The sequence below is a fragment of the Clytia hemisphaerica genome, unplaced genomic scaffold, assembly GCF_902728285.1.
Source record: "Clytia hemisphaerica strain Z4C2 unplaced genomic scaffold, Clytia hemisphaerica genome assembly, whole genome shotgun sequence".
Classification (NCBI taxonomy): domain Eukaryota; kingdom Metazoa; phylum Cnidaria; class Hydrozoa; order Leptothecata; family Clytiidae; genus Clytia; species Clytia hemisphaerica.
Window position 1 is genome coordinate 50,786 of NW_027103289.1, and position 27,674 is coordinate 78,459.

At 35.0% G+C, this 27,674-nt stretch overlaps 1 protein-coding gene across 1 annotated transcript in view; it reads left to right on the top strand.

The window, feature by feature from the left end:
* The first annotated feature begins 489 nt into the window (after nt 1-489).
* LOC136810065 (coiled-coil domain-containing protein 180-like) overlaps nt 490-27,674 on the top strand; it is a 46,689-nt gene continuing 19,504 nt past the window's right edge. Inside the window, exons 1-18 of the mRNA XM_067066638.1 lie at nt 490-518; nt 1,456-1,549; nt 2,630-2,704; nt 2,992-3,120; nt 3,570-3,674; nt 4,200-4,255; nt 4,668-4,794; nt 5,582-5,602; nt 5,811-5,964; nt 6,327-6,402; nt 9,693-9,774; nt 10,324-10,417; nt 10,984-11,096; nt 11,439-11,506; nt 12,045-12,087; nt 12,516-12,619; nt 13,206-13,266; nt 13,727-13,842. Of these exons, the coding sequence (XP_066922739.1) occupies nt 490-518; nt 1,456-1,549; nt 2,630-2,704; nt 2,992-3,120; nt 3,570-3,674; nt 4,200-4,255; nt 4,668-4,794; nt 5,582-5,602; nt 5,811-5,964; nt 6,327-6,402; nt 9,693-9,774; nt 10,324-10,417; nt 10,984-11,096; nt 11,439-11,506; nt 12,045-12,087; nt 12,516-12,619; nt 13,206-13,266; nt 13,727-13,842 (1,547 nt within the window). The remainder of the gene's footprint in view (nt 519-1,455; nt 1,550-2,629; nt 2,705-2,991; nt 3,121-3,569; nt 3,675-4,199; nt 4,256-4,667; nt 4,795-5,581; nt 5,603-5,810; nt 5,965-6,326; nt 6,403-9,692; nt 9,775-10,323; nt 10,418-10,983; nt 11,097-11,438; nt 11,507-12,044; nt 12,088-12,515; nt 12,620-13,205; nt 13,267-13,726; nt 13,843-27,674) is intronic.

Sequence of the window (27,674 nt, forward strand, 5' to 3'; positions counted from 1 at the left end):
AGGGTCATAAGACGCTTTCTGCTTTTCAGGGTCATAAGACGCTTTTCGTTTTTCAGGATCATAAGACGCTTTTTGTTTTTCAGGGTCATAATATGATTTTCGCTTAGCAGGATCATAATTGGCTTTTCGTTTCAAATGCTTTACCTTTTTGTCAATACTTTGAAATAAATCGTCAAGTTTAATTTTCTTATTACTTTTACTACAAAGACCTTCATAGTTAATTATGTTTCTCTTCCGATTAGGATATTCTTTTTTGGGCTCATTTTTTGGAATAACTTTATGAGTTTTTTCGTCATTTAAATTATTTTCTTGAATAGTCGTGGTGTCTATAACAAAATCAATCATTTCGGAAGCTTTTTTATAAAACGCAAAGAACCATCCTCCATTATTTTTTGAAAACATTTCATTAATGTTTTGATACAATATTTTGTCAGGATTCAAATCATCAATGTAAATCCATTTATTTTCAATAAATATACCACATGCAAAATGGGCACCACAATTCCTTACAATGGCATGTAATTTATAGTTAGTTTCTTTCACTAAAATCTGCTCAAAAAATCTGCAATTGTTTATGCATAATGGAGTAGAAAATTCTATCAAGAGAAAACTTGGAAGATCAACAGCTTGAACCTGTGCCGGTATATTGACAGAGCAAGTATTGCAATTTATTACTGAGCTTGGATTAATAAGAGAATTCAATAAACAGTTCGGCCATGAACTTGCATCAATCATAATCTCTGGATACATAATTTCTGAAAGGATACTAACAATGTTACCTGTTTCTCTACGTTCTTTTTCACTACCGCAACTATTACAAATACCTTGAATTACAAAGCTCGCTTCAAAAACCTGTCTCTCTCCTTCTGATAATTTCTTGAAAATATTACTTCCAAAAATCTCTTGGAACTCTGCGTCACAATTTCTTTTCTTAAACGTATCACAATGTTCCATGATCCTTGACCATAACGGATCTCTAATTTCATCCAGCAGTCGAAAAGCATTACTTTTAATGTTATTATTATTTTCAAATGGAATTTCCATTGACCCACTTATTTGAAGCAAAGTAAAAAATTCACTTGATTCTTCAAACAACATCTTATCTTTAATTTCTGGAAGAAGCAAGCGGTAACATATTTCAAGAAAACAATCAACAGCGCAAGAAAAGGTACGTCCAGCAGTTATTCTGCTTGAATTTCGAAAATGCGCAACACTCAATGCAGTGTCTACATCAATTAAAAAGTCTTCATCTTCCATGACTGAGAAAAAAAATTCAAATTTCTTTGTTGCAGAAGCTGTAATTTATTAGTGACACTGAAATTATTCTTCAAAACAAAAGTTTCACAGAACGTAATTTCCCCTAATATTTGGCTTTTCTTTTATAATCAGACTTTTTTAAATAAGCAGTGTAATTCAGTTTCAATAATTCTTTTACTTTAATTCACTTTCAATCAGCTTGAGGGTGCTACTCAAACTGGGTTTGACAGTGTTTATCCCAGCCCTGAGTTTCCTCTCAGAACTGTGGCAGTTTGAACGTGCTGATCAAACTGTTTGGCCGAAAAATAAGTCAATCTGAATGTCTAAGACAGGAGACAGATTGTTTAATTTGACTGTCAGCAAATTCACTGTGTTTTATATCTTATATTTTTGAAAAAAATTAATGCAATTCGACTGCTGGACTTTCTCAAAGAGCTTTCAGAACAGATTTAAAAATCAAAATGGCCTCTTTAATCAAAAACGTGCAATGTCTAAGAATTACCTGCTTTTGAAAACTTAATCCGAAATCAATCTACGAGAAAAAAACTCCGAAGAGAAAAATAAAGAAAAACGTCCGCCGCTCATCATGTAAAAGGAAAAGCTATTTGCTAGGCTATGAATGCTACCGGAAAATCACGGAGTACTAAATTGGCCGGAAAGCCGATTACGACACACAAAAACAATTCGCAAAAAATCGAGATTCCAGTCCAATATCTATGCGTGAAGCTATGAGTGCCTCCTCGTCGCTGCGCTCCTGCGGGGGCAATTATTATATTTTTTTCTGATATTTTATCAAATTTCAAGTAAAAATTTTCCAAACGTTTGCATAATTTATATGATTTCAATGAAAGACAATCTAATGAATAAATTATCTTACATGAATTTATAATGCATTACGCTCCGTTACGCTTGGTCATGTGATGTGCATTCTGGGTCATCAGACTATATTTGGATTAGAACTCCTTTCAATGGAGTATTCTAAATGCAGTTACGAAACTCAATCAATTTTTTGCAGCCACAAAAGATTCATTAAATTTGAATTAAAAACGAAACAGACAATTGACCTATACACCTTTTCGACTGTAGCCGCCAATTGCCGTGCGGACATTTTTTTGTCCGCTTTATCCCACTAAAACCGTCCCAGTCCTTTTTCTGCACCTATAGAAAATAGAAAAATATGTCAAAAAAGGATTGGATCGAGTTTAAGGGGATAGTTATGAAATTAAATGGCACGCGCCTGACCGCGCGACTACGGTCGAACAGGTGTATTAGAGACTTTTGCTTGATTAAATTGTTCTGATTGCAAAAAATTAATCTGTCAATGTTTCACTGGTCTATCTCATACGAACTATAACCTTTAATTTTCTTTCAGCTATTCGAAGATACTTTCCTTCCACTGGTCGGTGAACGCAAAGCTTTGTTTGAATATCAAAGTGAAAAGTTCGAGGTATTGATATAATAATTTTAAAAATGGATTCACAGACTCCTGTCAAATTTGATACCCACTAGATTCTGATTAGATTTTATAGGGATTCCACTTTCATTATACTGTCAATAATCTTAACATTATATCTTAAAGATCCACTAATGCATAACTGTAAGAGTTCATATTCTATGGTTCTAAGCTTTGACTGATGGGTTAGAAAATTGTTTTCTTTTTATGCTATGTGACCTATCGTATGAACATCCCTTGTACATTAACGTGAATTCTTGTTTGTATCTCATCGCTATTAGAAACACATTAGTGAAGTATCAGCCAGTCAAAAGTTACAATTCAAATCACTATTCAAATACACGCAAGGCATCGCACACATTTGGGACATTCATGAAATCGGGTTGACTAAAGAAGAACGACAACTCCAGGTATGTAGGATTACAGAATTCACAAATCTACACGCCTTTTTTTATACGATGCAGTAAGACACTTACTAAAGTGGCTTGAAACTAGCTTTTTCTTTGCTTTTTCTGAAGCTGGTCAATTTTTTTGATCAAAATGAAAGTGTTATGCTCACAAACTTACTCTTATAAAAAGGCGTGCATCATTCGTGTAAATGTGAACGATGCCAACCAACAAAAGGATGTTTCCAAACTATTTTGACCGGTTTCCAAGTAGGCGACTCCTAAAAAGACGCTGAGATGTACAGATATCCATTTTCATTTCTACAAATCGTTAATTCAAAATATTAAGTAAAAACAACGAAAATAAAGAGTTTGTAAAAAATTATTATCCATAGATGAAAGTGGACGGATTACGTAATAATCATCGATTGGTACAATGCAATTCTTATTTTTTATCAACTTTTTGCTTTTAGGAAATGCTGGATAAAAATCGTAGAGAACATGATTATCAAAACCAGATCAAAGAAGCCAAACTTGATATTGTGATGGACCGTATGCGACAAGACTCATCGAGAGAAGTAATATTTTCTAAACAATATTTTATAGATTCAAAAAAAGTAATTTACTTTAATCTGGATAGTTTTCATGAAATTTAAGTTCAGGCTATTGTGAATTGTTTGCATTTTTCGCGATAATAAATCTCACAAAATCGCATGAGATTCCTGACTCGCGAAATTAAATGTTGGATAAATTTTCAAAACGCAAACTCCCGAGAATAATCTAAAAGTAAAGTTGGTGAGTTTTTAACTTACGGTAACTTTTGTGTGAGATGATAATACAGTGGAGCCTCTTTCACTCGAAACTCTAAAACTCGAATTTCCCTTCATTTAACAATGCCTTATAACCCAACCTCCATATTTCGAAACTTCCTGAACTCTAACAATTTTGTGTTCCATGTGCGTGTTCGAGCTATGAAGACTTGACTGTAATTCATCAAAAACGTGTATTATGTAGCCTATACTAGACGGCTTTTTCTACGCAGTGAAAAATGCCTCTTTTGGGTGAGGTACTCGCTATTAAAGTGTTTAATTTTCTTTTGTTAGGCGTTGAATGGAAGTTTACATCAATCTTTAAATATGATGGAAGGTATCAAGAAAGGGTAAGTTAGATTTGTACCGGGTGCACCTTTAGTTCAAATTTTCAGATATATAAAACTTTCAAAATTGGTCCAGTCAATTAAAAGCCTACTTTTTGGACCTACATTGGAGGTCCTTTAATTCGTTTGTCCATTCGTTCAACCGTCCGCCCGTTTGTCTGTTACCAACTTTTCTCTTCTCTCATAAAATTTTCAAAAATGGTTCAGCCACACTGCTCTCAGCAACATGGATTAAATTAACGCACTATGCAGGAAGTAAGCTCTAGTTTAGACGGCCGACTAAATAGGCAGGGCAAAAAGTGGACTGTCTAAACTAGAGCTAAATGTATTTATCATAAATAAGTATCTGTCTCTAACAATTAAAAACCCCTATCTAAATGAACTAAAATGAATAAACAGCATTTTCCATTCTAAGGTATTTGGAATTCCACAAGCAACAAAGAGGATTGATTGAGAAATATCCGAAGATGATCAAAGAAGAAGTGAAAAGATATGCTACTTCTATGTCTTCTTTCTTCAATGCTGCTGAACAAGGCTCAAAGGTACATTGAACATTAAATTACCCCCTGAAGATTGATTTTTTCAACAGTGATTTGATACCCTCCTAATCAAGAATCATTGATTCTATACAACCAAGTTTCAAGGATTTGGGGGACTGAATTTATCCCCCGGACATGCGTACATTTTTTAATGACAAGGCAATTTTGAGGACGTAGTGAGGGACTTAAACGATATAAGCAGCGCGTAATTTCAACCCGCAAAAATGGTATAAAAGGAAATTTAACGTCGTCCTCAGTCAGTCTAGCGAGCACCTCACTAAAAACTGGGATTTTTCATCTCGTTTCTTAGTGAGTTCCACTTTGACGATTTTCGAAAAACAGAAGCCTTTCAAGTGCTTTGACGCAAATTCAATTTTTTTGCTACTGCAAGGGCTTCAAAAGTTTAAAGTGACGTCAAAAAATCGAATGTTTAGAGCCCGAAAACCCGGGCTCAAAACATTCGAAAAAGTCGCAAAGTGGAATAGACGTTAATTGCGTAAAAAAACGCGGGTGACGTCTAGTATAGGCTACAGTCAGTCAGGATCTAAAGAAATCAAAACTAACCATCTCCGCATAAGAAACACGGCATACATAAACTTGTTATTAAATTTGTTAATGGGGATAAACCTGGATAAACTGGTATTTAGACGCGGTCAGGGCTTGAGTTTAGTAAGTGCTTTAAATTTAGTTCTAGATTTTCCGCACCTGTTTGTATTAAAAAGGGGAGAGACTACTTCATTATACTACCTGACACAATATCCTTATCTTTTCTCCTTTCTTTTCTTTTTAGGAGTATGCGGAATACGCGAAGGTAAAGATGAGTTTTTCCTCATTTATTCTTAGCCAGACCCTAATTAATATGTTAAAAGCAGAACGGAAAAAAATTGAAAAACTGAGCCATCATAGAACCTCTTAAAATTGATCAGAGTTGATCAAAGCGATATTGTCTTGTACTCGGAACACTATTTTAAGAGACCTGAATTGTCTTCAACTTCCACCATCAAAAACTTTTTTTTAAGTTTGTGAAGGTGTTGTACAGCGAAGAACTATCAAATGGTGTGATATATGACATCTTGGAACCACCTGATATGGACCTTCCATCAACTACGGCAAGTGGTGGAAGATCTTCTCCACTTTCCACTAAAACATTCTTGACTGATTTGGATGACCTAGGTAAAAGTCTTTTAAAATCTATTATTAAAGTTGGTGCATGGGTGTGACGTGACGTACCCCTTCCTATGAAATGGCCTTGTTTTACGATATGGGAAACCACCCTCGCTTTCCATACGCTGACATGGTTTCTGTATGTCACAAAAAGGAGTGCACACTTTAGGCGAACGAACGTTAAAATTATATGATTAAATCATTTCATTTTCTTTGACATTTTTCACTCAGTAAAAATGTACCTGTGATGAAAGTACTTATTGCTACCCACTCAAGACATAGATATCTAGTAACCAGTGGCATGCGTAGGCTCGTATTTTTTCTCTATCGAAATATGTTTTGATCGCCCGGTAATTTTTTTTTCATTTCAGATGTGGAAAGAGAAAGAATGCCATATGTTGAATCGTTTGCTCTATCACCCAATCTCTTTGAAGAATACAAGAAAAAGTAAGCTTTAGTGAACATTTAATAGATTTTCCGGTTTACGGGCGAGAGGGGAAGGTTTTAACTAGGCTGGCTGCAAAATATTTTTACTGTAGGGGCAAACCCTTGAGATCCATAGTATCTTTCGAGGGATGCAACCGCATATGATTGGTTAGATATTATTTTGAGACTTTTTTGACAGGGCAATCCCAGCTGGCACACGACCTTGTTTCAACGTTCATCTAACATTATATGGACGTTGTGAACGTTAGATAAACGTCGAAAAAACGTTGTGTGCCAGCTGGGAAAACTCCTAACCCAAAAATACGTAAAAAGTTGACGATTTTTCAATGTTGAATTAAACGAGAATATTGATCTATCGGATAGAGTATGAAATTCTGAACAAAAATGTATACTACAACAAGTGTTTTACTAAGAAAATAAATTAAATGCATCAAACCTTCTCTAATTCGAATCTTTCTATAATTCTAACTAAAACATTGACCCTCACAGAACAGGAAATTCGTACAAAATACTAATATTATGTGATGCCCCCGTGGGGTGTACTAGGTTTGAGAGTTGACGGGTATTTCTGAGCCAAAGTTTGAAAACCCTTAGAAAGACTTTTCCCAAAATGAGAGAGAAAAACTTGACGTTTTTGGGACCCTTTACGGAGTTATTTCTCAAAGTTTTTGTCGATTTTCACTCGACTTTTGTCCAAATCTTTGAAAATTACAACCCATTGAGAGAGGAAATTTCGATGCACATACCTGACACTAGCTTTGCTTAATTACCCCCCCCCCCCCGGAGTATGGTGTCGATCTTGTGTCCGTCGACCATTCTATTGACCGAAACATGTACTCTTGATAGCTCTGACATGTACGTTGTTTGATATAACTTGTGCTTTACATTCCCAGATTTGTTGGTAATCTTTAAATTCATCTGTCCCAAAGGAGTACAGAAGTGTGATATGAGATTCGGGAATTCCTGAATGTTTTTTTAGTAAGGTTTTCACATCACCAAATGTATCTGTATCTTTCAAAGTGATTGTATCCAGCTCTGGAGAGAACTGACAATCAATGTTTAAGTTCATCTCCATGGCTGGTTTCACTATCAACGATAATACCAACGTATCATTACATTTTCGGTGTAGTTCATCAAGTTTTAATGAGTCGTCAAGATGGACATTTTTGAGATATAAAAACTGTTGGCGAGGTTGGAGTTCCTTTTGTCTGTAGATCTCTTCTTTCAACTCTCGAATGTTATTCAACGTCAATGATTTGTTTTTATAAAGGTCTATTGAAAATTGACCTGTGAGGAAATTGATATTTACCTTTTTCAATCGGTTTATAGTTTGTTTCGAATGGTCAAGAAGTGTAATTTGGTCGAACCGATTAGTAATGCTTAAATCAATTTCTAATTCAAGAATCAGGTTTTCCTTTAATGTTTTAATTTTTCTATCTATCAGAAGACTGAACAAATCATGCCAACGTGTGATTGTCATCCGTTCATGTTTTAGAACCGAATTCTGTGGTGAAATGTCTGTCCATTGTTTGCAGACTTGCTCAATAACAATTTGTAGATGTGAGAGTTTATCTTCATCTTTTAACAAAACAGAAAATGGCACCTTTAATGTTTTCTTTAAATGAAAAGGATACTTTATCTTGATAGATCGTATTCGGCCAACGTTCAATCGTTGTACGATCTCCAACAGCTTCGTATCTTTATCGTCAACTTGTATGGCAAATTTAATAACCCCATGTGGTCTTTCCCAATTATCATCACTAAGAAAATATACATCCAAATCCTCTACTTTCCGACGTCGGTAACCCCGCCTATGAGCATGGTAATAAATCAGCCTTTTTTGTGGTATTTGTGCTAGTTTATGCGCCATCAATTGTTCAACACCAAGTCCATGGTCACCTTGGTAGTTATAAACCAAACACAGATCTCCCTTGAAACTTGTAATATGGATCGGTTGAATCATTGTGATTCCATGTTCTCGGTAATGGATACGCAGATTGATGTCTGTAGTATAGAGAACAACCAGTTTATATTCTATTAAACTCTTCACGTTCCTTCCATACCCCATGTCATTTCGTATGCTGGATCCATAATGGATCAACTCTTGCTCTTCACACGGTATCCCATATGAATGCTTTATCCAGCATTTCATATCAAAATCACTGAGTGAACCATTTTCCATCAACGGATAACAAATTAGCTTTTTTACTGCTTCTCCTGTGATTATAACGTATGGAAAGTTACTCTCTGCAGGGACAACCTCTATATTTTCAATACACGTTTGGCCCACCGGTAAATCAAGAATAAGGTCTTTAACATGTTGCTTATCGGTGAGAATGACCTTGCCTTGAAGGAGGTATGTTTCGTAAAAAAATTTACTTATGTGGTGCCTTAAATCTAATACTGTCCAATTATTCTCAAGCCTGTAATGATATGTTTTATCGACAACCTTTATATCAAATGATACTGATGAATCTGGTAACAGCCTTTTGATGTCAATTTTGATATTAGGGTCAGGGATTCTCAAAAAGAAGTCAACATTGCCTTGATCAAATCTTCCATCATAAAGTTCTGTAAATTTCTCTTCATTGACTTGCTGTTCCTCATAAAAGATTCGAATGTCTTTATTTTCATTTTTCGTTGGAATGCGAAATCTTGTTTTGATGCTTTGGATGAGTTTACTAAGGCTTCGAATGTTACACCAATAGAATGTTGACTTATATCCTCCTTCCTCAAGATTGACAAAGAAGTGATTCTTCATCTTTTAATCTAAAGAGGTATTAAAAAAAAAGATTTTATTTATCCACAAAAAGTATAAATCTATGTACTAAGAGCGATTTCCAATTCAAACTGTATCAAGAGAATGCGAATTTTGTTGGAAATGAAAATCTTTTAACTCTATCTAACCAATCAAGCAGATTTTCAGCTCTTTCTCTTAAAACACTGTTTGTTTCTCTTATATACACGAATATAAATGAATGCTTAGATAAGTACTTTCGATCGATTTAATTACCATCCAACGTGCTTGTTTCGACATTAATTAAATCTCGTTTAATTAACCAAATATGTACGTGGAGAAAAAAACCTTCGGGAAGAAATTCATTGTTAATGTGTTTAAAAATTAACTCTGTATAATGCAGTAGGTCTTTGTTCCTAGAACCAGCAAATTGCGCTCCTGATGGTTTTATAGAGGTCTGTGATTTACAACAATCAACTTTAACTTTGTGTTTGATTAGAAAACTCAACGACCTCTTTAAAAACTTTCTTTATTCCAATGTTTTCACTTATAGCATTTGCAAGGAATTTTTGGAACATTTGCAATTATGGGAAGAGGATTCAAAAACAAAAGCTGAAAGTATCATGATGGCAAAAGTAAGCAAAATCTTTGAGAAAATAGATGCTCCTATCAGCCATAATGTCACAAAAAGAATTAGATTTAGTTTGCTAGGAATAATTGACGTCAGAATTTTGGCTATGGGAAAGTCAATGTAACGACATTTGGACGTGGTACCTCCTCACGCTCTTAGGGTTGACAGGTGTATTGCAAGTAGGATTGTGGATTACATAAATTTACCCGCGTAAATCTAACAAAATGATAATGTCAATTCTCGCGTTGATAAGTCTAGTCTTCTTACTGCACGACTAGGTCTCATAAGAAGTTTACTAACAATTATACTGTCAAACAAAAGTACCAGAATACACGTTTTTTTATAAGAACATCCACTTTTTTTAAGTTTTAAGCCTAAAAATGTTTTTAAACTGTTGCACTTGCACCATTTTTTGAGCATTTTTGTCCATTTTCCATGCCTTAAAATATTCTTAACTTTTTCTTAATATTTTGGCCATTGAAGCCTTATGTTTTTATTAGTTTGTTCTTATAAAAAACGTGTACAATTTTCTGAAACAATTCCCTCCCCCTAGATTGAAGAAACGAACAATGAATTGGATTTAAGGCTCCATCTACACGACCCAAGACCTGGTCGTGCTGAAAAAGATGTCCACGACGTTCGGTTAAGTAAGTTTGAAGCTGCTGCTTCTAATCTTTGTTTTCTGTGAAGGTTGATATCCATAACACTCTTGTGATGTTTTAACGGTGGCATTTCCTTAGCTTACTATAGAACCCTACATTAATACACGTTTTTTTCATAAGAACCAGTAAATTTTGCCTCTGGCAATAAATACTTGAAATGGTTTTAATATCTGTTAAAATCAGCACTGTCTTAGTAATTTTTGAAATCAGAGGCTCAAATTATTCTCCATTTATTCTTAGATTTTGGCCGATCTTTAGCATCGTGTGCTTATAAAATTGTTCTTACAAAAATGTGTATTTTAATGACAAAATAGACATTGATAATAGATAGATAAAACTTATCAACCCTACAGCCAAGAGCTGACGCAAACATCGAAATTCACTTGACCCTAGCAAGTAACGGCGAATTACTTACTGACATTTGGGTCGTTAGGTTTCACATATATAGCCCTCTCAAATAGAGAAGTGAAGTTTTTCTTACATTAACGAGAAAAGGCGTATTATCTACCCGATTCAAAATCTCATTTTTTATTGCCATTTTCACTTTTAAGCTGAGTTGACCGCTCACCAAGATCGCGTGGATCAACATTGTGCAGGTGTTCTTGAAGCGTTAGAATCCATCAAAAGATCTTATCAAGATATGTCTTTCGGACATCTTCAAGAGGTTTTCTTTATCATGTTTTATCAATTCATATTGGAAGTTTATCGTGGCTTGGATCACGAGATTTACGTTTGGCTACGTTTCGAGAGATTCTTCTCCCATCATCGGGCAATTTTATCAATCCGTCGATTTTGATACATTATTCCCATTGACTTTTAAGCCGAAGGCTAGAGGCGAATAATCAACCTAAATAAGCAAGAAAAAATGAAACTCTGAAATGTTCACCGTATTTCGGATGAAGGATTGAATATAGCACTTTATAATATGCCAGTTATGAAAGGACAAAGCGAGTGAATTTAAGTAAAGTGACTCGAATAAAAAACTCACGTCTGCTTATCTTTTTAGAACGATAAATTTCGTAAATCGGTTGAAGAATTGGAAGTCTCCTTCACAGCAGCTTCAAATACGCATGAGTATGTTATTTCAATGAATATTCTTTATACTAGTTGAAACTGTCCATTGGCAGACCCGCTGGGAGCCCTTTCCACAGGAAAGATGAGCCCTTTCCACTGGAAAGATTGACAAAAATTTCGTCCTCGGTGGGAAAATACCTTAGAATTTCAGCCCACTTGGAAATTAACTTTTATTTCATCTCCAATTCGAAATTCAATGTTTAAAAATTGCACTTCAAAACCATGGTCACTGATTTTTTTAATCTTGGGACAAGGGAATTTCTATCCTCATTGGGATTACAATAGGAATTTTTATCCCTACTGAGAAAAAAAGTTCCACCGGGGCTGTGAGACAGGGGTGTTTATGTATTTCAAATATTTCAGTCAAGTTTCTATATTACCACAATATGAAAGTGTGAATATTAAATTAAATGCTCAAGAAGTATATTTGATTTGAGAGGCCAAGCTTAAACGAATTACAAAGGAGGTGAAGTTTTATGTTTAATGTACGAAGGTAGGTGCAAACCATAATTTTCCCATCTTTGTTTTTTTTTTTCAGGTTAAAAGCAATGCAAGAGGAAGTGCATGGGAAGCTTGACCAGGTACATGCATAGATATCTTATATAAAACACTGTATTTGCCAAGCAACGACAAGTGAAGCAAAATAATGCGCCATCTTTACTGACAGTAGGTCACAGTTTGGCACCGGCAATTTTTTCCATCAAGCAAAAAAACTGGAATGGCGCGAAGCGATGAGGCGAAAGATGGATCAAATTTCCAGCACCGAACTATGGTCTACTTATTAAAGATGGCGGATTATTTTGATTCGAATAGGGACGGAGTAGCTCTATCTAGTGTTTTATATAAGATATCTGTGGTGCATGTCGTTATGTTTTCTCGAATATAGTGATGTTCATTTTGTCATGTAATGACATGTAAGGCACATTTTCAAATTCCAATGACTTCAACAATTTAAGGTTTTTTTAAATTCCAGAAATATTCTTTTTGTTTTTCTTCAAAATCCCAACAGTTCAACGAAATCATTCGTGCATCGATTCGTCAGTTTCGAAACACGTTAGATACCACACTCAACAAGCTGAGAGGATCCAATGCACAATTCAGAAAATCACTCAAGTGAGTATAGTACCATTGTATAGTTTAGCTAGGTTAACTACAAAACCTGTCCCTCTTTTAGCGGGGCTAGAACAGATAGAGGTATTGGCATGGCCATTTAGATTATGTTATTGTCTAAGACGAATCACTATCTAAGAAAAAACCCAAAGCCGAAGAAAATTCGCAAACAGGTTCAGAGTTTATAGTCAGTAGAGTTGCCAGTCTTCTTCGAAACTCTCCCGCCGATTTTTTCCGTATACCGCCATAACGCCATCCGTCATATTTTCTCGCCTTTACTATCACTGTAACGGACGATAACATTGTCTATGGTCATATGTGATACATTTTCTTAGCCTTAGAACTAAAAATCACAAGGATAGGGTTAATGGGCGTTTCTCTGGTGGAGTGGAATGTAAAATACCTTACGAAGGAAAAAAAATAGCGAGAAAAAATAAAGTGAAGAAACTTTTAGGCAAGTTTTCAAACCTGTTCAACTTCAAGGGAATCGTTAGAAAGATTTTCACAAAAAATGACGAATCTTTACCTAACTTAAATTTTAAGTTTTCCTCTTTTAGGTAGTCTATCTTTGTCCTCTTCTTTATTTCAGGATATTTTCAGTTGGAGGGAATTTTTCACCTGAAGAAGTTGATGAATTTCGTAAACGACTTGTAAGTCTAAACCTATCATTATAAAGTCTGACTCAAAAAAGTGTGTGGACATGTAACTTTTTAATAATTTCCCATTTATTACCTACAAATGCTATGTTAAAAAGTTAAACTCCGTTGGAAAGATAATTCTCGAGGAGAATTATATAAAAGATTGAAGATTTATATAAAATCGAAAATGAAGAAATGAAGATTAACAAGTGAAGAACTTTTTTTATTGGCTTCAAAATCATAACATGCCACCTATGTAAAATATTTCAGCCTCACTGATTGAAAATATGTGTTCAGACTTTCGTATCGTTTTTAGATAAATAGTTACAGCACTGCTGAATTAGGTCTAGTTTGTCACTTATAGCCCTGCTTCACAGGGCTGTAACTTTTATCTTTTTAAAGAAAGGTACAAGAAATCTGAACAATGAAAAATGGCGGAATTTTAGCGACAAAATTTTTCTTGATAACTCAGGAAAGAATGGCGTCAAAGATTGACCACTGTGAAGGGAATGTTACTGGAGAATTGGAAGGGTTGGAAAATAAACGATTGGAAGTTGCCAAAGAGAATGCCGGGAAACTTGAAGACAGGTTTGTTTTTGTTTCTATTTATTCGTGCGTAACTTTCCCGCTTGTACTGAAAATGTCTGACAGACTCATGTTAGAGTTGATGATAAACACGATGATATGATTGTAATATACACGCAATACCCGTAGCACCAAGGTAGGATATTTGGCTACAGTTGGCAAGGTTATGGGTTCAACCTCTAGCCGGTGGGTCATACTAAAGACTCATGAAATGATAACTGATGCCTTTCTCTTATGCTTAGAAGTCGAAGATACAATTCAAGGATAAGTTGATGAATCTAGGGAAAAGAGTGAGGTCGTTTCCTATCTTCGGGTAGAGATGAAAAAGGGAGCCTTCCGGTCGCCCTTGACTTTCAACAAACATGAGCTGCTACTACGATGCACTTCAACTCAAGATCTTTGAGAATTATAGGTTAATAAACTTTAAAAGAAGAATACTCAAACAATAAAATACTCTTTCAATAATTATTTTGAAATTGACGGTAAAGACAGTTCAATCATTTGTGATCATCAATTTTTTTTAACAAGATAAATTGAGAATGAAAGGAAACTCAAGACTCTTTTAAAATGAGGAAATAAGAAATAAGTCCATTTGCGTAAAAAGAATATTCAAACCCTTGATAATCAGAGTTTGTCCATCAACGAGTTAATGTCAAGGACCTAATTAGGTGCGAATTGGTGAAAGGGGATTTTCTGATTTTCACAATCAGTGGAAGGATTTTGAAAATAATTGCCGACTAAAAGATGACGAAAATACTTATTAAACCACCACAAATACTTTTCCCCGTTTCGTAAGGAGATTCTCATTACATAGCTGTGTGTATTTTAAAATATTTTAATACTTTAACTGAGTATGTAAAAACTGTTCTCAAAAAAAGACTAATATTAAACTATTAATAATCAATTTACAATAAGAAGTTCTGTAGAAGTATTAAACAGCCAAGGGAGACGACAAGTATAAAAGGGGAGAAAATTCGATAAATATTCACTCGTTCTTAAGAAAGAAATGGATGTAAATGCTTCTAGTCATCAAACCATAAACGGTAGTATCATTCAGATGAATTTCTTAATGAGCTTTGGTGAAAGCAGAAGAAGGAACCTTCACAGAATTCACAATTTGAATGCTTTAAAAGAGTTTCAAAAAGAGATAGATCAACTCCACTTATGTCTGTTGATAATAAAATGGGTCGTTTTCACATATGTTATATTGGCAAATTTGACGCTCATCCTTGGTCTGGTCAATACCGGCAAACAGAAGAGGCTATCCATTTCCAAGAAATTGTTCATCTATCTGTCATGTATTGATATGTCAACGGCAATAACGGCGGTTGCTAATGGTTACATCAAAACTAAGCACCAATCTTCTCAATTTGCAGTGGCTATCATTTCTGCTATTTCACAAGGAACTTTCTTAACTGGAATTGTAACTTTTGTATTGATATCTACTCTTCGGTTTATTTCACTGAAATCCCCTTTCAAGATGATAGCCAATCGAACAATCTATTTTGCGTTGATTGGCGGGTTTATTTTTGGACTATTTAATGGCGTTTTGAATTATTATCTACAATCATTAAAGACATTGGAGATATGGTTTTTATGCATGATCTGGCTTTTCTTAGTTTATCTTTTGGAAATGTCCACCCTAACGACCATGAGTCTTCTCTCTTTCCGATATTTGAAGAATTTTGAATTCGAGTCAAAAGATGATGCGTCAAAAAGGAAGGGAAATAGAAAAGATATTTGTAGACGCTACCATCAGAAGAAGAAATTTGCTGTCAAAACACTGACATATATATCAGCATCTTACATTTTGAGTAATTTGTCCATAATACCTATTATATGGTTCCACTTTCAAATTTTGTCCTCCAAGACAGATCACCAAACAAAAACAAGATTATTCTATTACAAAGGTATTTTATTCAACATCGCTTTAACAAACGCAGGAAATAATGCAATGATCTATATGTTACGGTCAAAGGAATTACGGAAATTTTATGTTAGGCTGATCAAATGCTCCAAAACAGAAATCAAGGGCAGTCGATATAATGTGACTTTAAGAGAGACAATTACAGAAACGAGACACTGAAAAAGTTCGTGAACACTTAACTATAATTTTTTTATATAATTTTTTATTAGTTCTACATTAATCCTATTCGTGCTGGGGTTTTTCTGATTGGTGGTGTTATGTTGATAACTCATAAAGTAATATAGCTTTTGGTATGAAATCTTCTGTAAATTCCTAACTTTTATTTAGCTTCAAAATGAAATAATTTCTGACACCCAAAATATTTTCAACTCTACCATTATATTCATTCCAGGCTATTTCGATGTACTTTATTCATATTTTCACTAAATCGATTTTTCCACATTACCCATTTTACCCTGGGATCGTTCTTCACAAACACTATGTAAATTTTTTTGTAAATTCAAAACATTTCTAAATACATTTTAAGATTTGCAGCTTGTCTTAATTAATGTAAGATTTCCAGGGCAAGGAGTAAGTTGATAATGTATGCTGAATGATTGGCTATTTAATTTTTCATGGACCGTACTGGCCGTTTTGTTCTCCATAATTTTCGTGAATTGGTCAACTTCATAAGTTTTCTTAATCATTAACATTTTAGGTTCTTTGCTAAGTCGAAAATCAAATAATTAAAACACTTCTTGTATTTAATTCTACTGTGTACTGAAGAAAATTTTTGCCATTTTCTATCGTTTTTATGTGAAAAAAAATATCAATCGCGTCCTAATGTTCAAATCACAATTAATAATGTACGAATGAAAAACGAAATTGCAGTAAGAAAATGAAAGAATAGTTTGTCTCTTTCATTTCGGGAACACTTCAGCTCATGTCCCTTTTCTCCATGTAAGAAATGGATCAATTGATGGACCAATCAAACTATTCAACCAACGTTATTGATTGGGAACATCTTTTTGAAACTTTCAAAATGAACGAATCAAACTACAATGATACCGATTGGGAGAGTTTATCGACATTCAACCAAGAGATTAACCTTCTTCAAACCATTTCTTTTGTCTTAATGTGGTTTGTCCTTGGTTATTCGTTGTCGACAAATTTGTTGCTCATTTTTGGTTTAATGAATACAAACAAGGGCAAAAATTTGACAATCCCGAAGAAATTGTTCTTATTGATATCCTGTATTGATATTTGTATGGTATCTCTGGCCATATTGGAGACTCACTCAGAGAGAATCTCAATGTCTCGGTTTTTATTAAGTCTCGTCATTGCAAGCTCTGGTGCATCCCATGTATTTGGTTGCAATATATTTGTTATCATATCCATTCTGCGTTATATCGCACTTCGATACCCCTTCAAAAAAGTGTCAAGGAAATCTATTCAAGTCGCCTTGTTCATTGCATTAATGATTGCCATTACTGAAGGAATATTGGATTTTATGGATAAAACTTTGCCACAAACCCTGTTGTTGTCTATTGTATTGATATCCTGGTGGTTTGTGTTAGCTTTCGGAGAAATGGTTCTGATGACTGTTATCAATGTTTTATCTTTTCGGTATTTAAGGGAGTGCCAACACGAGATGGAGAAAACAGGTTCAACAAATGACGACAAGATATCAGAGACAAGGCACATCAAAAGAAAAATATATGCAGTTCAAACATTGACTTATATAGCAGTTTCGTACAGTATTTGCAATTTAGCAATGCTTCCCATAATGTTGTTTTTAATCGACCCCTTTCCGGAGTTATCTAACTGGCAATGGCATTTAAAACTCGCACATATCTGTCAAATTCTCTATTACTTTCTTCTGGCAAATACTGGCAACAATGCTCTCATATACCTTTTACGTTCTAAGGAAATTAGAAAGTTTTACCGGAGGACGATTCACGGTTGTTCAAATGAAGAATGATCAAGATTTTTATTTTCTTTAAAAAATGTTAATAAGACAAGTTTCAGTATATCTATTAATGAAATGGAAAGCTCACTTTGAGAAACAATTAACCAGCTGCGTTGGAAAGTCAGCCCTATTTAAAAGCGTAGAATGATTGAGAATAAGTACGCATCTGTTTTCTTGAAAGTTCCAAAGGGAAATGGACGAAAAGCCATTTTCCAATTTGGATTTGTTTGAAAGTTGCTCTTTCAAGGAAAAATATGCCTTAAAAGTTGATCTTTTTGGGTCTCTAAAACAATATTTCCAAAGCATCGGCAGATGATGAAAATCTTGAACCGATTTGAAGAGTCACCTGGGCTGACTAGTAAGGTTCGGTTTCATGAGACGGCAATCAGTATTACAAGGATTTACAATTAAAAATATGAGAAAGATCGATTGAGAATATTTAAGTAATCCATATACCTATTCAAATCTAAATGGTTATCATACATTATCCCGGGGGGGGGGGCAGCTGGGCAAAAGGACCGACGGGTATGTGCGGGTCCTAAGGGTACCTTTTCCAATATGTTTAAAATGCACTGTAAGGGTCGGAAAAACTAGAGATGCACTGTAAGGGTAGAAATTTCAGAAAATTCTTTAAAAATCTAGATATTTTGACCAAAAATGCTAGAATTTTGACCATTTTTTGCACGAAAGGGATCGAAAATTTGGGGGAAAATGCACTCTAAGGGTATGATTTTCACTGATTTTTGCTGCACTGTAAGGGTGCAATTTTAAAAGCCAATTTTTGGCCCGCATCAACAAACCGTCAAAACGCAAACCCAGTGCCCCCCCCCCCCGGTACATTATACGAAACCATTTTTCTTATTTACCCCAATTTTTGCAAAGAAGAAAATTTATTTTTGACACTACTCATTTGTGATCTTTGAGAAATCTTAATCAAAAATTTTTTGAGAAATCCAAATTATTGCAAATCTACGTTCCTTATATTTGCTGCAACCGCCATTATATCTCCAAGCCTTGATCGCTTTCTCAACACACGGATTTTATTTCACCGGCTATGTTTTGTTCTTGGCAATCTCTGTCTTTAGATTTGTATCGCTTTCAGAAGGATTCCCAAATCTACCATCTATACGGGAGTGGTAATTGGGATACTAATAGGAGGTATCAACGGCGCCTTGCAATTCTTTTTAATATGTAAACCAAGTGAAAAGCTTATGGATGTGGTGTCTGCTTATTGGTTTATCGGCTACTTTGGACAAACAATTCCTTTGATTACAATGACTGTTTTATCTCTCCGACATCTGAGTAAACAGAGTTTCAAAATTGACGAAAAAATGGAAAATGATGCGAGTGTTCGAAAGGACCATAATATACGCGTTCAACACGTTGAAAAGAAGAAGTACGCAGTTAAGACATTATCGTACATAACTCTTTCTTATGTTTTTGCAACATGCCGATTTTGTTTATAATCTTAAGACAAGCTCGTTTCATTGTTAGCAGTAAAGTTAAAGTGGATGCTATCCTAAGACATTTACCCTCTATATTATACTCCGTTGCACTTGCTAACACCGGTAATAATGCCACCATATACATTTTACGTTCAAGTCAACTACGCGCCTTTTATCGGAAAAATTTTTAAGGCGTAAAAGTTATACACGATAGGAGAGGAAAGAGTCTTTTAACGAAATCGAAAGCGAGCTCTGAGTTCAGTGTGCAGCGACACTGCCGTTTTTTGTCACTAAATGGTTAGCCCAGCAAGATAACACTATATTTCAGGGTGTGTCAGTCAGCCAGTCCAGCACTTGTTTCAAGTAACCGGACTAGCCAGGCAGCTGATAGTAATTAAGAAAGTACTGGGAAAGAGAGAATTTTGTGTTACGAAAATAAAAAATGTTAGATCATCGACAATTAATCGAGCAAATACAAATGTAGAAACAGATTGTTAATGAAGTGGTTTGTTTTTTCGTAAAGTAAGATTTAGATTTTACGGTGCATTTATTGTTCAACAAAACCTCTAATTTAGTAAATATTCCCTTCGTATAGCTTTTTCATGAAACTCTATGTATATTGAAGGATCTAAAAAACAAATATAAATCTTTCTCTTGCTTGGCCTCGTTTTTGTTATGGCGTTCGATTTCGTTCACTTGAAAACGTTCTTTATTTTCATTGATTTTATATTACAGTTTTAAACATCAAAAAATGAGATTCTTCAATCAAACATCTATTCTACACGTCAATGGTACTAACTCTTCTCAAACCAAATCACCTGGTATAGATTATAATAATTTAACATTACGAATCAAATGGCTTATATTCAGCTACAATTTCGTGTCAAATTTATTGCTGATTATCGGCTTACTCAAAACCAGTTGTGGGAAGAAGTTGAACCGAATAAAGAAATTATTTATATATTTGTCTTGTGTGGATATACTAACAAGTCTCCTATTTCTCTTACATACTTATCTTGAAGGATACAAGATCGTAAGGATAACAGTAGGAGCAATAGCGCAAATTTTTTATTTGATGGGATGCACGATTTTCCTGGCAATATTCATTCTTCGTTATATCTCCATTCGATTTCCATTCAAAAGAATTTCAAACCGAGAGGTTCATATGACTTTGTTTACATCCCTCGTCTTGGGTTTGGTGAACGGGGTCTTAAATTACTTGGACGATGATTCTTATCTTAGGAAGGAGGCGCGTTATGTTTTCCTTGTGTGGTGGTTTCTGATATTTTCCACAGAAATGATTCTAATGACTTTGATGAGTATACTTTCGTGGCTTTTCCTGATCAAAAATCAAAATTTACAAACAATTGATGTACAAATTTCAGCAAGTTTGTCAAAGAAAAAATATGCAGTCAAAACACTTTCCTTCATCACTGTTTCTTATGTTACGTGTAATCTCTCATTGCTTGGATGTATTCTCCTTCAATCCAAAATCATCTTCAGTGACAACGAAAAAGTACAAAATATCCTGGGTTATATCGTTGGTATTTTTTATTCTATTGTTCTCCTTAACACTGGAAACAATGCTGTTATTTATCTAGCACGGTCTAAAGATTTGCATGTATTTTACTGGAAGAAATTCTCGGTGTGCTTCAAGCAAAAGCTGAAGCTGAATGCAGGATCAACGAAAAGAGAAATAGAAGACTTGGGATCAGCGAAAAAAGAAAGTGAACTATAAAATGCTCTTAAAAATTATATACAAAAAGTATTTGAAGTTTCAATTTTCTTCGTTCACCGTTTAGTTTCCATGCCAATGTCTGATATAATTGACATGTACATGATGGCCTTTATGTAACCTAGCACAGGAAAAAATTTTCGATTCCCAAGGTTGGAAATTCAATATTTTTGGGTGGAAATTTTGGTTTTATAATTGAAGGTTGGAAATTTGAGCGATTACTTTAATCTGATTTGGAAAACGTAAATTACCCATAGGTTTTGTAGAATAAACCAATGCCCTTGAAAAATCAAGTGAAAAAAACCCATGTAGAAATGACAATTTTCCAAGGCTGGTTGGAAAACATGACTTTTTGGGTGGGAAATTTTTATTTTCCAAACAGTTTTGGAATTGAGAAAAAAAGGTCAAAAATCGATGTGAAAATACATATTTTTGTAAATTTGATACCTCAGGTTGAAAAGACTTTTTGGGTCTGAAATTTGTGTTTCTCCCAAACAGTTTGGAAAACGTTAAAAATCCATGTGGAAATTACATTTTTTTTTGAATGAGACCCTTTCTTGGAAAATTAGACTTTTTGGGTTGGAAATTTGTGTTTCTCCCAAACGGTTTGGAAAACGTTAAAAATCCATGTGGAAATTACATTTTTTTTTGAATGAGACCCTTTCTTGGAAAATTAGACTTTTTGGGTTGGAAATTTGTGTTTCTCCAAACAGGTTGGAAAACGTTAAAAATCCATGTGGAAATTACATTTTTGTGAAATTGAAACTCTTTCGATTGGAAAACTAGTCTTTTTGGGTTGGAAATTTGTGTTTCTCCAAACAGTTTGGGAAACGTTAAAAATCCATGTGGAAAATACATTTTTGAAATTGAAACTCTTTCGATTGGAAAACTAGACTTTTTGGGTTGGAAATTTGTGTTATTCCAAACAGTTTGGAAAACGTTAAAAATCCATGTGGAAATTACGTTTTTCTAACCATTTTCTGCGCATGTCCTTTGGAAAACCACGATTTTTCGCTCAAAACTGTTTTGATGTATAGCTAACCTAGATATTAGACTATAATGTGAGCAGTCAAGCTGTAAGTTTCCGTCAGGTGAGGCGTCTCTTCGGAGCGGCCTCGGTCAATCGCAGTGAGTTCGCACAGTGAAGCACATAGGGTACTTGTGTCATAGTTTCAAATAGCGCCCTGCTGAGCTGTGTGAGTGATCTAAGATCAACCACGTATCTGTGCGAACAATAACGAGAGATTGACCGGGAGCCATCGAGCCTAGGCTAGCGAGTGACTGTTCACAAAAACAAAAACCTTGTTTAAGATCGCTTTTCTACATCTCTGCCATCACTTTTTGGATTTTGGCTTTTTTCAACCTGAATTTTAAAAAATTCCAACCTTGTTAAATTTCGATTTTGGCTTTTTTCAACCTGGATTTACGAAAATTCCAACCTTGTTAAATTTGGATTTGGGCTTTTTTCAACCTCGATTTTTGAAAATTCTAACCTTGTTTAAGCTTGGATTTTGGCTTTTTTCCAACTGAATTTTAAATAATTCCAACCTTGTTTAAGTTTGGATTTTGGCTTTTTTCCAACTGAATTTTAAAAAATTCCAACCTTGTTAAATTTGGATTTTGGCTTTTTTCAACCTGGATTTACGAAAATTCCAACCTTGCTAAATTTGGATTTTGGCTTTTTTCAACCTGGATTTACGAAAATTCCAAGCCATGGAAAATGCAAAATTTTCAACCTTGGAGAATGTCCCACATTTTCAGGTTGGATTTTCCATTGGATTTTATCTTTTTTCCAACTAAGAAAACTTGAAATTTCCAACCTTGTTTAAGCTTGGATTTTGGCTTTTTTCCAACTGAATTTTAAAAAATTCCAACCTTGTTTAAGCTTGGATTTTGGCTTTTTTCCAACTGAATTTTAAAAAATTCCAACCTTGTTTAAGCTTGGATTTTGGCTTTTTTCCAACTGTATTGTAAAAAATTACAACCTTGTTTAAGCTTGGATTTTGGCTTTTTTCCAACTGAATTTTAAAAAATTCCAACCTTGTTTAAGCTTGGATTTTGGCTTTTTTCCAACTGAATTTTAAAAAATTCCAACCTTGTTTAAGCTTGGATTTTGGCTTTTTTCCAACTGAATTTTAAAAAATTCCAACCTTGTTAAATTTGGATTTTGGCTTTTTTCAACCTGGATTTACGAAAATTCCAACCTTGCTAAATTTGGATATGGGCTTTTTTCAACCTGGATTTACGAAAATTCCAAGCCATGGAAAATGCAAAATTTTCAACCTTGGAGAATGTCCCACATTTTCAGGTTCGATTTTCCATTGGATTTTATCTTTTTTCCAACTAAGAAAACTTGAAATTTCCAACCTTGGAAATCGAAAATTTTTTCCTGTGTAGGCTGTTGGCATCCAATAACGGATTCGTGCTCCTTAGACTGATACACCACTGGTAGTTTTGTAGAGGTCAGCAAATCCAACTATATTTAACCCCATTTTGAATTCTAAATCGTCACAAGACATATATCGTTCTTCATTGTTCAATAGAAACAAGAAAGCCTAAGCGGCGTAAAGGCCCATCAGTCTTAGTAGTGTCAACCCCGGGGGGGGGGGGATACTAGGGCAAAATGGGTTACGGGGATGCTCCGCTGGTCAGGGTACCTTTTTTAACCTCCACGAGTCCCAGGTAGGGTCGCAAAAACACCAAAATATAAAAATCAGTCCCTCATAGGGTGTCTATTTTTAGATAATTTGGGGAAAAAGTAGAAAATTTGAGAACATTTTGGAATTTCAGTCCCATTCAGGGTTACTTTTTTCGCAAATTTTGAGTCCCACGTAGGGTCCATTTTTCGAACCTCAGCGGAGCACCCCCGTTGGTCGACAAGGGTAGTACCCCCCCCCCCGGGTGTCAACATATTTTTTCATTGCAGAGTCGCTATACAACTTAATTTACATGAAGAAATCTTTTCTATATATGGGACAACTCCAGTCGGGCGAGCAATAAAGAATTGATTACTTTAATTTTTTGGAGATAAGTATTTCTTATTGCTTAAAATAGAAAGATTTGACCATATTACTCAGAGGTATTAATTATATGTGGTTTTTTCTTACGCATGCGCGTAATACTAAGATCAATTCTTAGCCTGGACTCGTTAATTGATACTTGCGCGCGTAGGCCTCCACAAAGTCAAATTTTTTCGACTAGTTGTATTTTAAAGGCCCATTCCACTGCGCGCTGGGCCAATTAACGGAACCTAATCGAACGATTAGAGTTCTATTAATTTTACTAATCGAACTCTTGTAATTTTTGCTAGATGTTATGTTCGATTAGTTGGCAACGGGTTATTTCAAACTAAGGCCGATGGAATTTAATGTTATGTTTACCGTAAGCCTCCTGCATGCCTCGAAACCTACCGCATCAAGTTGTCATTATTTGTAATTTAATCGAAAAGTTTCCATTATTTCACTTTTTTGCCGCTTTCAAAATCAAAACAAACAGCCCGATAATGGCCAGTGTTTTTCTGATGCAGAAGGGCCCGATTTTTAACCCTCTGTAACACTATAGAGAGTCAATCTTACAGAGATAATTTTTCGGATCGCGTGGCGCTTTGCTAAGTTTAGAAATTATCTCCATAAAATAATGAATAATGAAAACATGGCTGCATTGAATTCTGAATATCATCGTTACGGTATAAACGTAACATTTAATTCCATTGACATAATCAAACTTAATTAAACTTAATCAAGCGTCATCTTCCATCGAACCCTCTCAAACTTGATCGAACTGTCACAGTTTTACAAAAATCTGAAAAGTTCGATTAGTAAAGGGACCATTCTAAAAGTATGTACGCTTAAAATCTGTGAGAATTTACCACCCCCTCCTTCGCGTACGTACGCTTTTGAAATTACCACCCCCCCCCTCCACCAGAAACAATTTAAGGTCAGATTAAAGTGTCATTGTTGATTGTTCTCTTCTCTATGTTTTTATTTTATTGTTGCTTAAAAATTCTCTTTCTCACAAAATTAATTTCGAATGCAATTAAAACTTTCGATAATAAAAATGTAAGCAAAAACATTAAAATCAGTTTTATAAACATTGGCCTGTCATTGAAGAGTGTGATTAACGATTAATTGCTCTCTTTGAAGGGGCGCCAAATGAGAAAAAATAACTCATCGTGCGATTAACTCAATAATTATTATATAGTTTCAATCAATTATCTTCGGATTTTGGCGTAAATAAAGGGGTTAACAACTGAGTTAAAGGTTGCTAACGTGAATAATCCGTAGTTTGAACCAAAATAAATAATCGGGTCTCCCATCAAATCAGAACGGTACGCATTAATATATGTATAAACCAAGTAGAAAAGCCAGTAAGGAGTTATCAACAATGTGAAAACTCCAACAATCGCGATGAAAAGTCTGTTTCTTCGCCTGTCTCGATTTAAGCGTTGTTTCTGGATTTTCGGGTCACCTAGGGACTTCAACCTCATTGTATTTTCTTTGATTTTGATGTAACAGCACGTAAAGAAGTATGCGATAGTTAACGTCGGCACGAAAATGGTAACAATGTAGAAAATTAGGAAATATTTAAAGTAAGGTTTCTCGCTCCAGTATGATGTGCATTGATAGTAAGCCTTTGCGTCAAACCGCAAAGTATAAGCATATGGAAACGAAGCGAGGATTGTGAAGACCCACGTACCACTGATGGTGGATAAGATGATAGTTTTCGATGGTTTGGTGCTCTTGAAAGGATAACTAATGGCTCTAGAAAACAAATCTCACTTTTACAATCCCGACAACAAAACTTGAAAATCCGCAGATTTGATTAAGAAAAAAATTCCTCTTCACTTAGCGAACCGTAGTGCAAAGGTAGAGCATTCGGCTACAATACGCAAGGTCCTGGATTCGATCCCTTGCTAGATCATACCAAACATTTCCAAAATGGTACTTGATGCCTCTTAATGCTCAGAATTAAAGAGAAGGATCAAGGGTAAATGGAGCTGTCCAGGGAGACAGAGTGCCCCCCCCTACCTTGAGGTGGATTGCTGTCGAAAGAGGAACCTTCGGGTCGCCTCAGACTCACTTATATGTTTGCTTACCTGTAACGAGCTAAAGCAATGGCCAACATGGTCCAAATAGAACAACCCAATGAAATTATGTATAAAGGTGTTATCAATTTGCACGAAACTTCCCCTAAATGCCAATTGTATAAGGACCATATATCTTGAATCATACCAATTGGTACAGTGAACGACGCAATGAAATCGGCAACCGCTAAATTGACGATCAAATATTTTGTCAAATTTGATCTGTTCCTTTCCTTGATGATCTTTCGAGTGTAATGAACGATAACTGCCACATTTCCCATTGTACCCAACATGAAAATAATGCCATAGATTACTGTAAGGACTACTTGGACTTCAAAGAGAAATTTGATCATGTTTCTTCTTATTTTCTGAACCAACTAATTTTTTTCCTTTATCTTTGTGATATTCTAGGCCATCCCGCAGAAACAGAAACACACAGAAACGTTGATTCAACGTTGTTTAACGGTTTCACGTCACTTAGCTCTTAGTTTAGACGGCCCACTTTTCGCCCTGCCCATTCTAATTGTGAATTAAAGTGGTCTGATAGTTTGCTGATTAAAGTCAATGTATTGCCCTCTTTTGACGTCAATGCAACGTCTTCTTTCAATATTTTTCAAGCAAATATTTTAACTATCAATATTTTGCCCACTTTCTGCCTACTCAAACGATTAAAATAGGCAGGTCAGAAAGTTGGCCGTCTAAACTAGAGCTTAAGTAACGTTGATGTGACGTTGTCGACGTCGCGAGAACGTCGTAAGAAAATTTTATTTTCTGCTTCTATGTTTTATTGTGTTACTACTGAGTAGAAATTTGTAAAAAAACTCTTTCGAGACAGACTTTAGTAGACGTTATGGTTTCTTTTCCTTATCGACTTTGATTAAACGATTAAAAAAAAACAAATTAAAAAATCACAAATATATTTCGCTATCTTGTTTCAACTCAAAATTATCTTTTATAGGTACAAATGAAAATCCTAACATCGAATATTTTTATGACTTAAAATTTTGACTTGAGTTTTAACCCTTTAAGTGCCACGGCTTTATTGAAAGGCTCGTTCTGTTTGCCGCGATTAAAATAAATTAGTGTTCTCAAGTACAGGGTGTCCGGAAAAACTCCTTGTGTTTTTCTTCGTTACTTGTAGTTTTCCTGCCAGAAAGGTTTTGAGGTCATTTTTGATGGAATCACGGGTTTTGGTGTTGGTGTTGACCTCGTTGTTCAGTTTCTAAGTGACTAAATTTTGACGAGGTGACTAAGATTAGGGCCGACTCATAATTAAGGCCGAATTAAATAAAGTCTGACTAAGTTTTGGCCGATAAGGTAGTTGGTAAAGACTTATTTATTTATAAAAACATATACAAATATTAAAAAATGATAAACGTTTGCTTCTAATTGCCAGACGATCTCAAATCGAACGGGATCGACGATCGAACCAGATCGAACGCAATCGAACGGTTGAAATTCGATTGTCGAACGCAATCGAATCTCAATCGAATATTACCCCAATTTTCGGATTCGATTGTGATTCGATTGCGTTCGAATGAGGTTCGATTGTGTTCAACACCGCAAATTTTTTTCTGTCAACGGCCGAAGACCTACGGCTTCTTCAAAATCTCTGTTCTATTCACATCATTTCATTTGAGCAGCTTGATGAGATTTGAGTTTTGAAGATGTTGCACAACAATGCATCTTTTCCCATT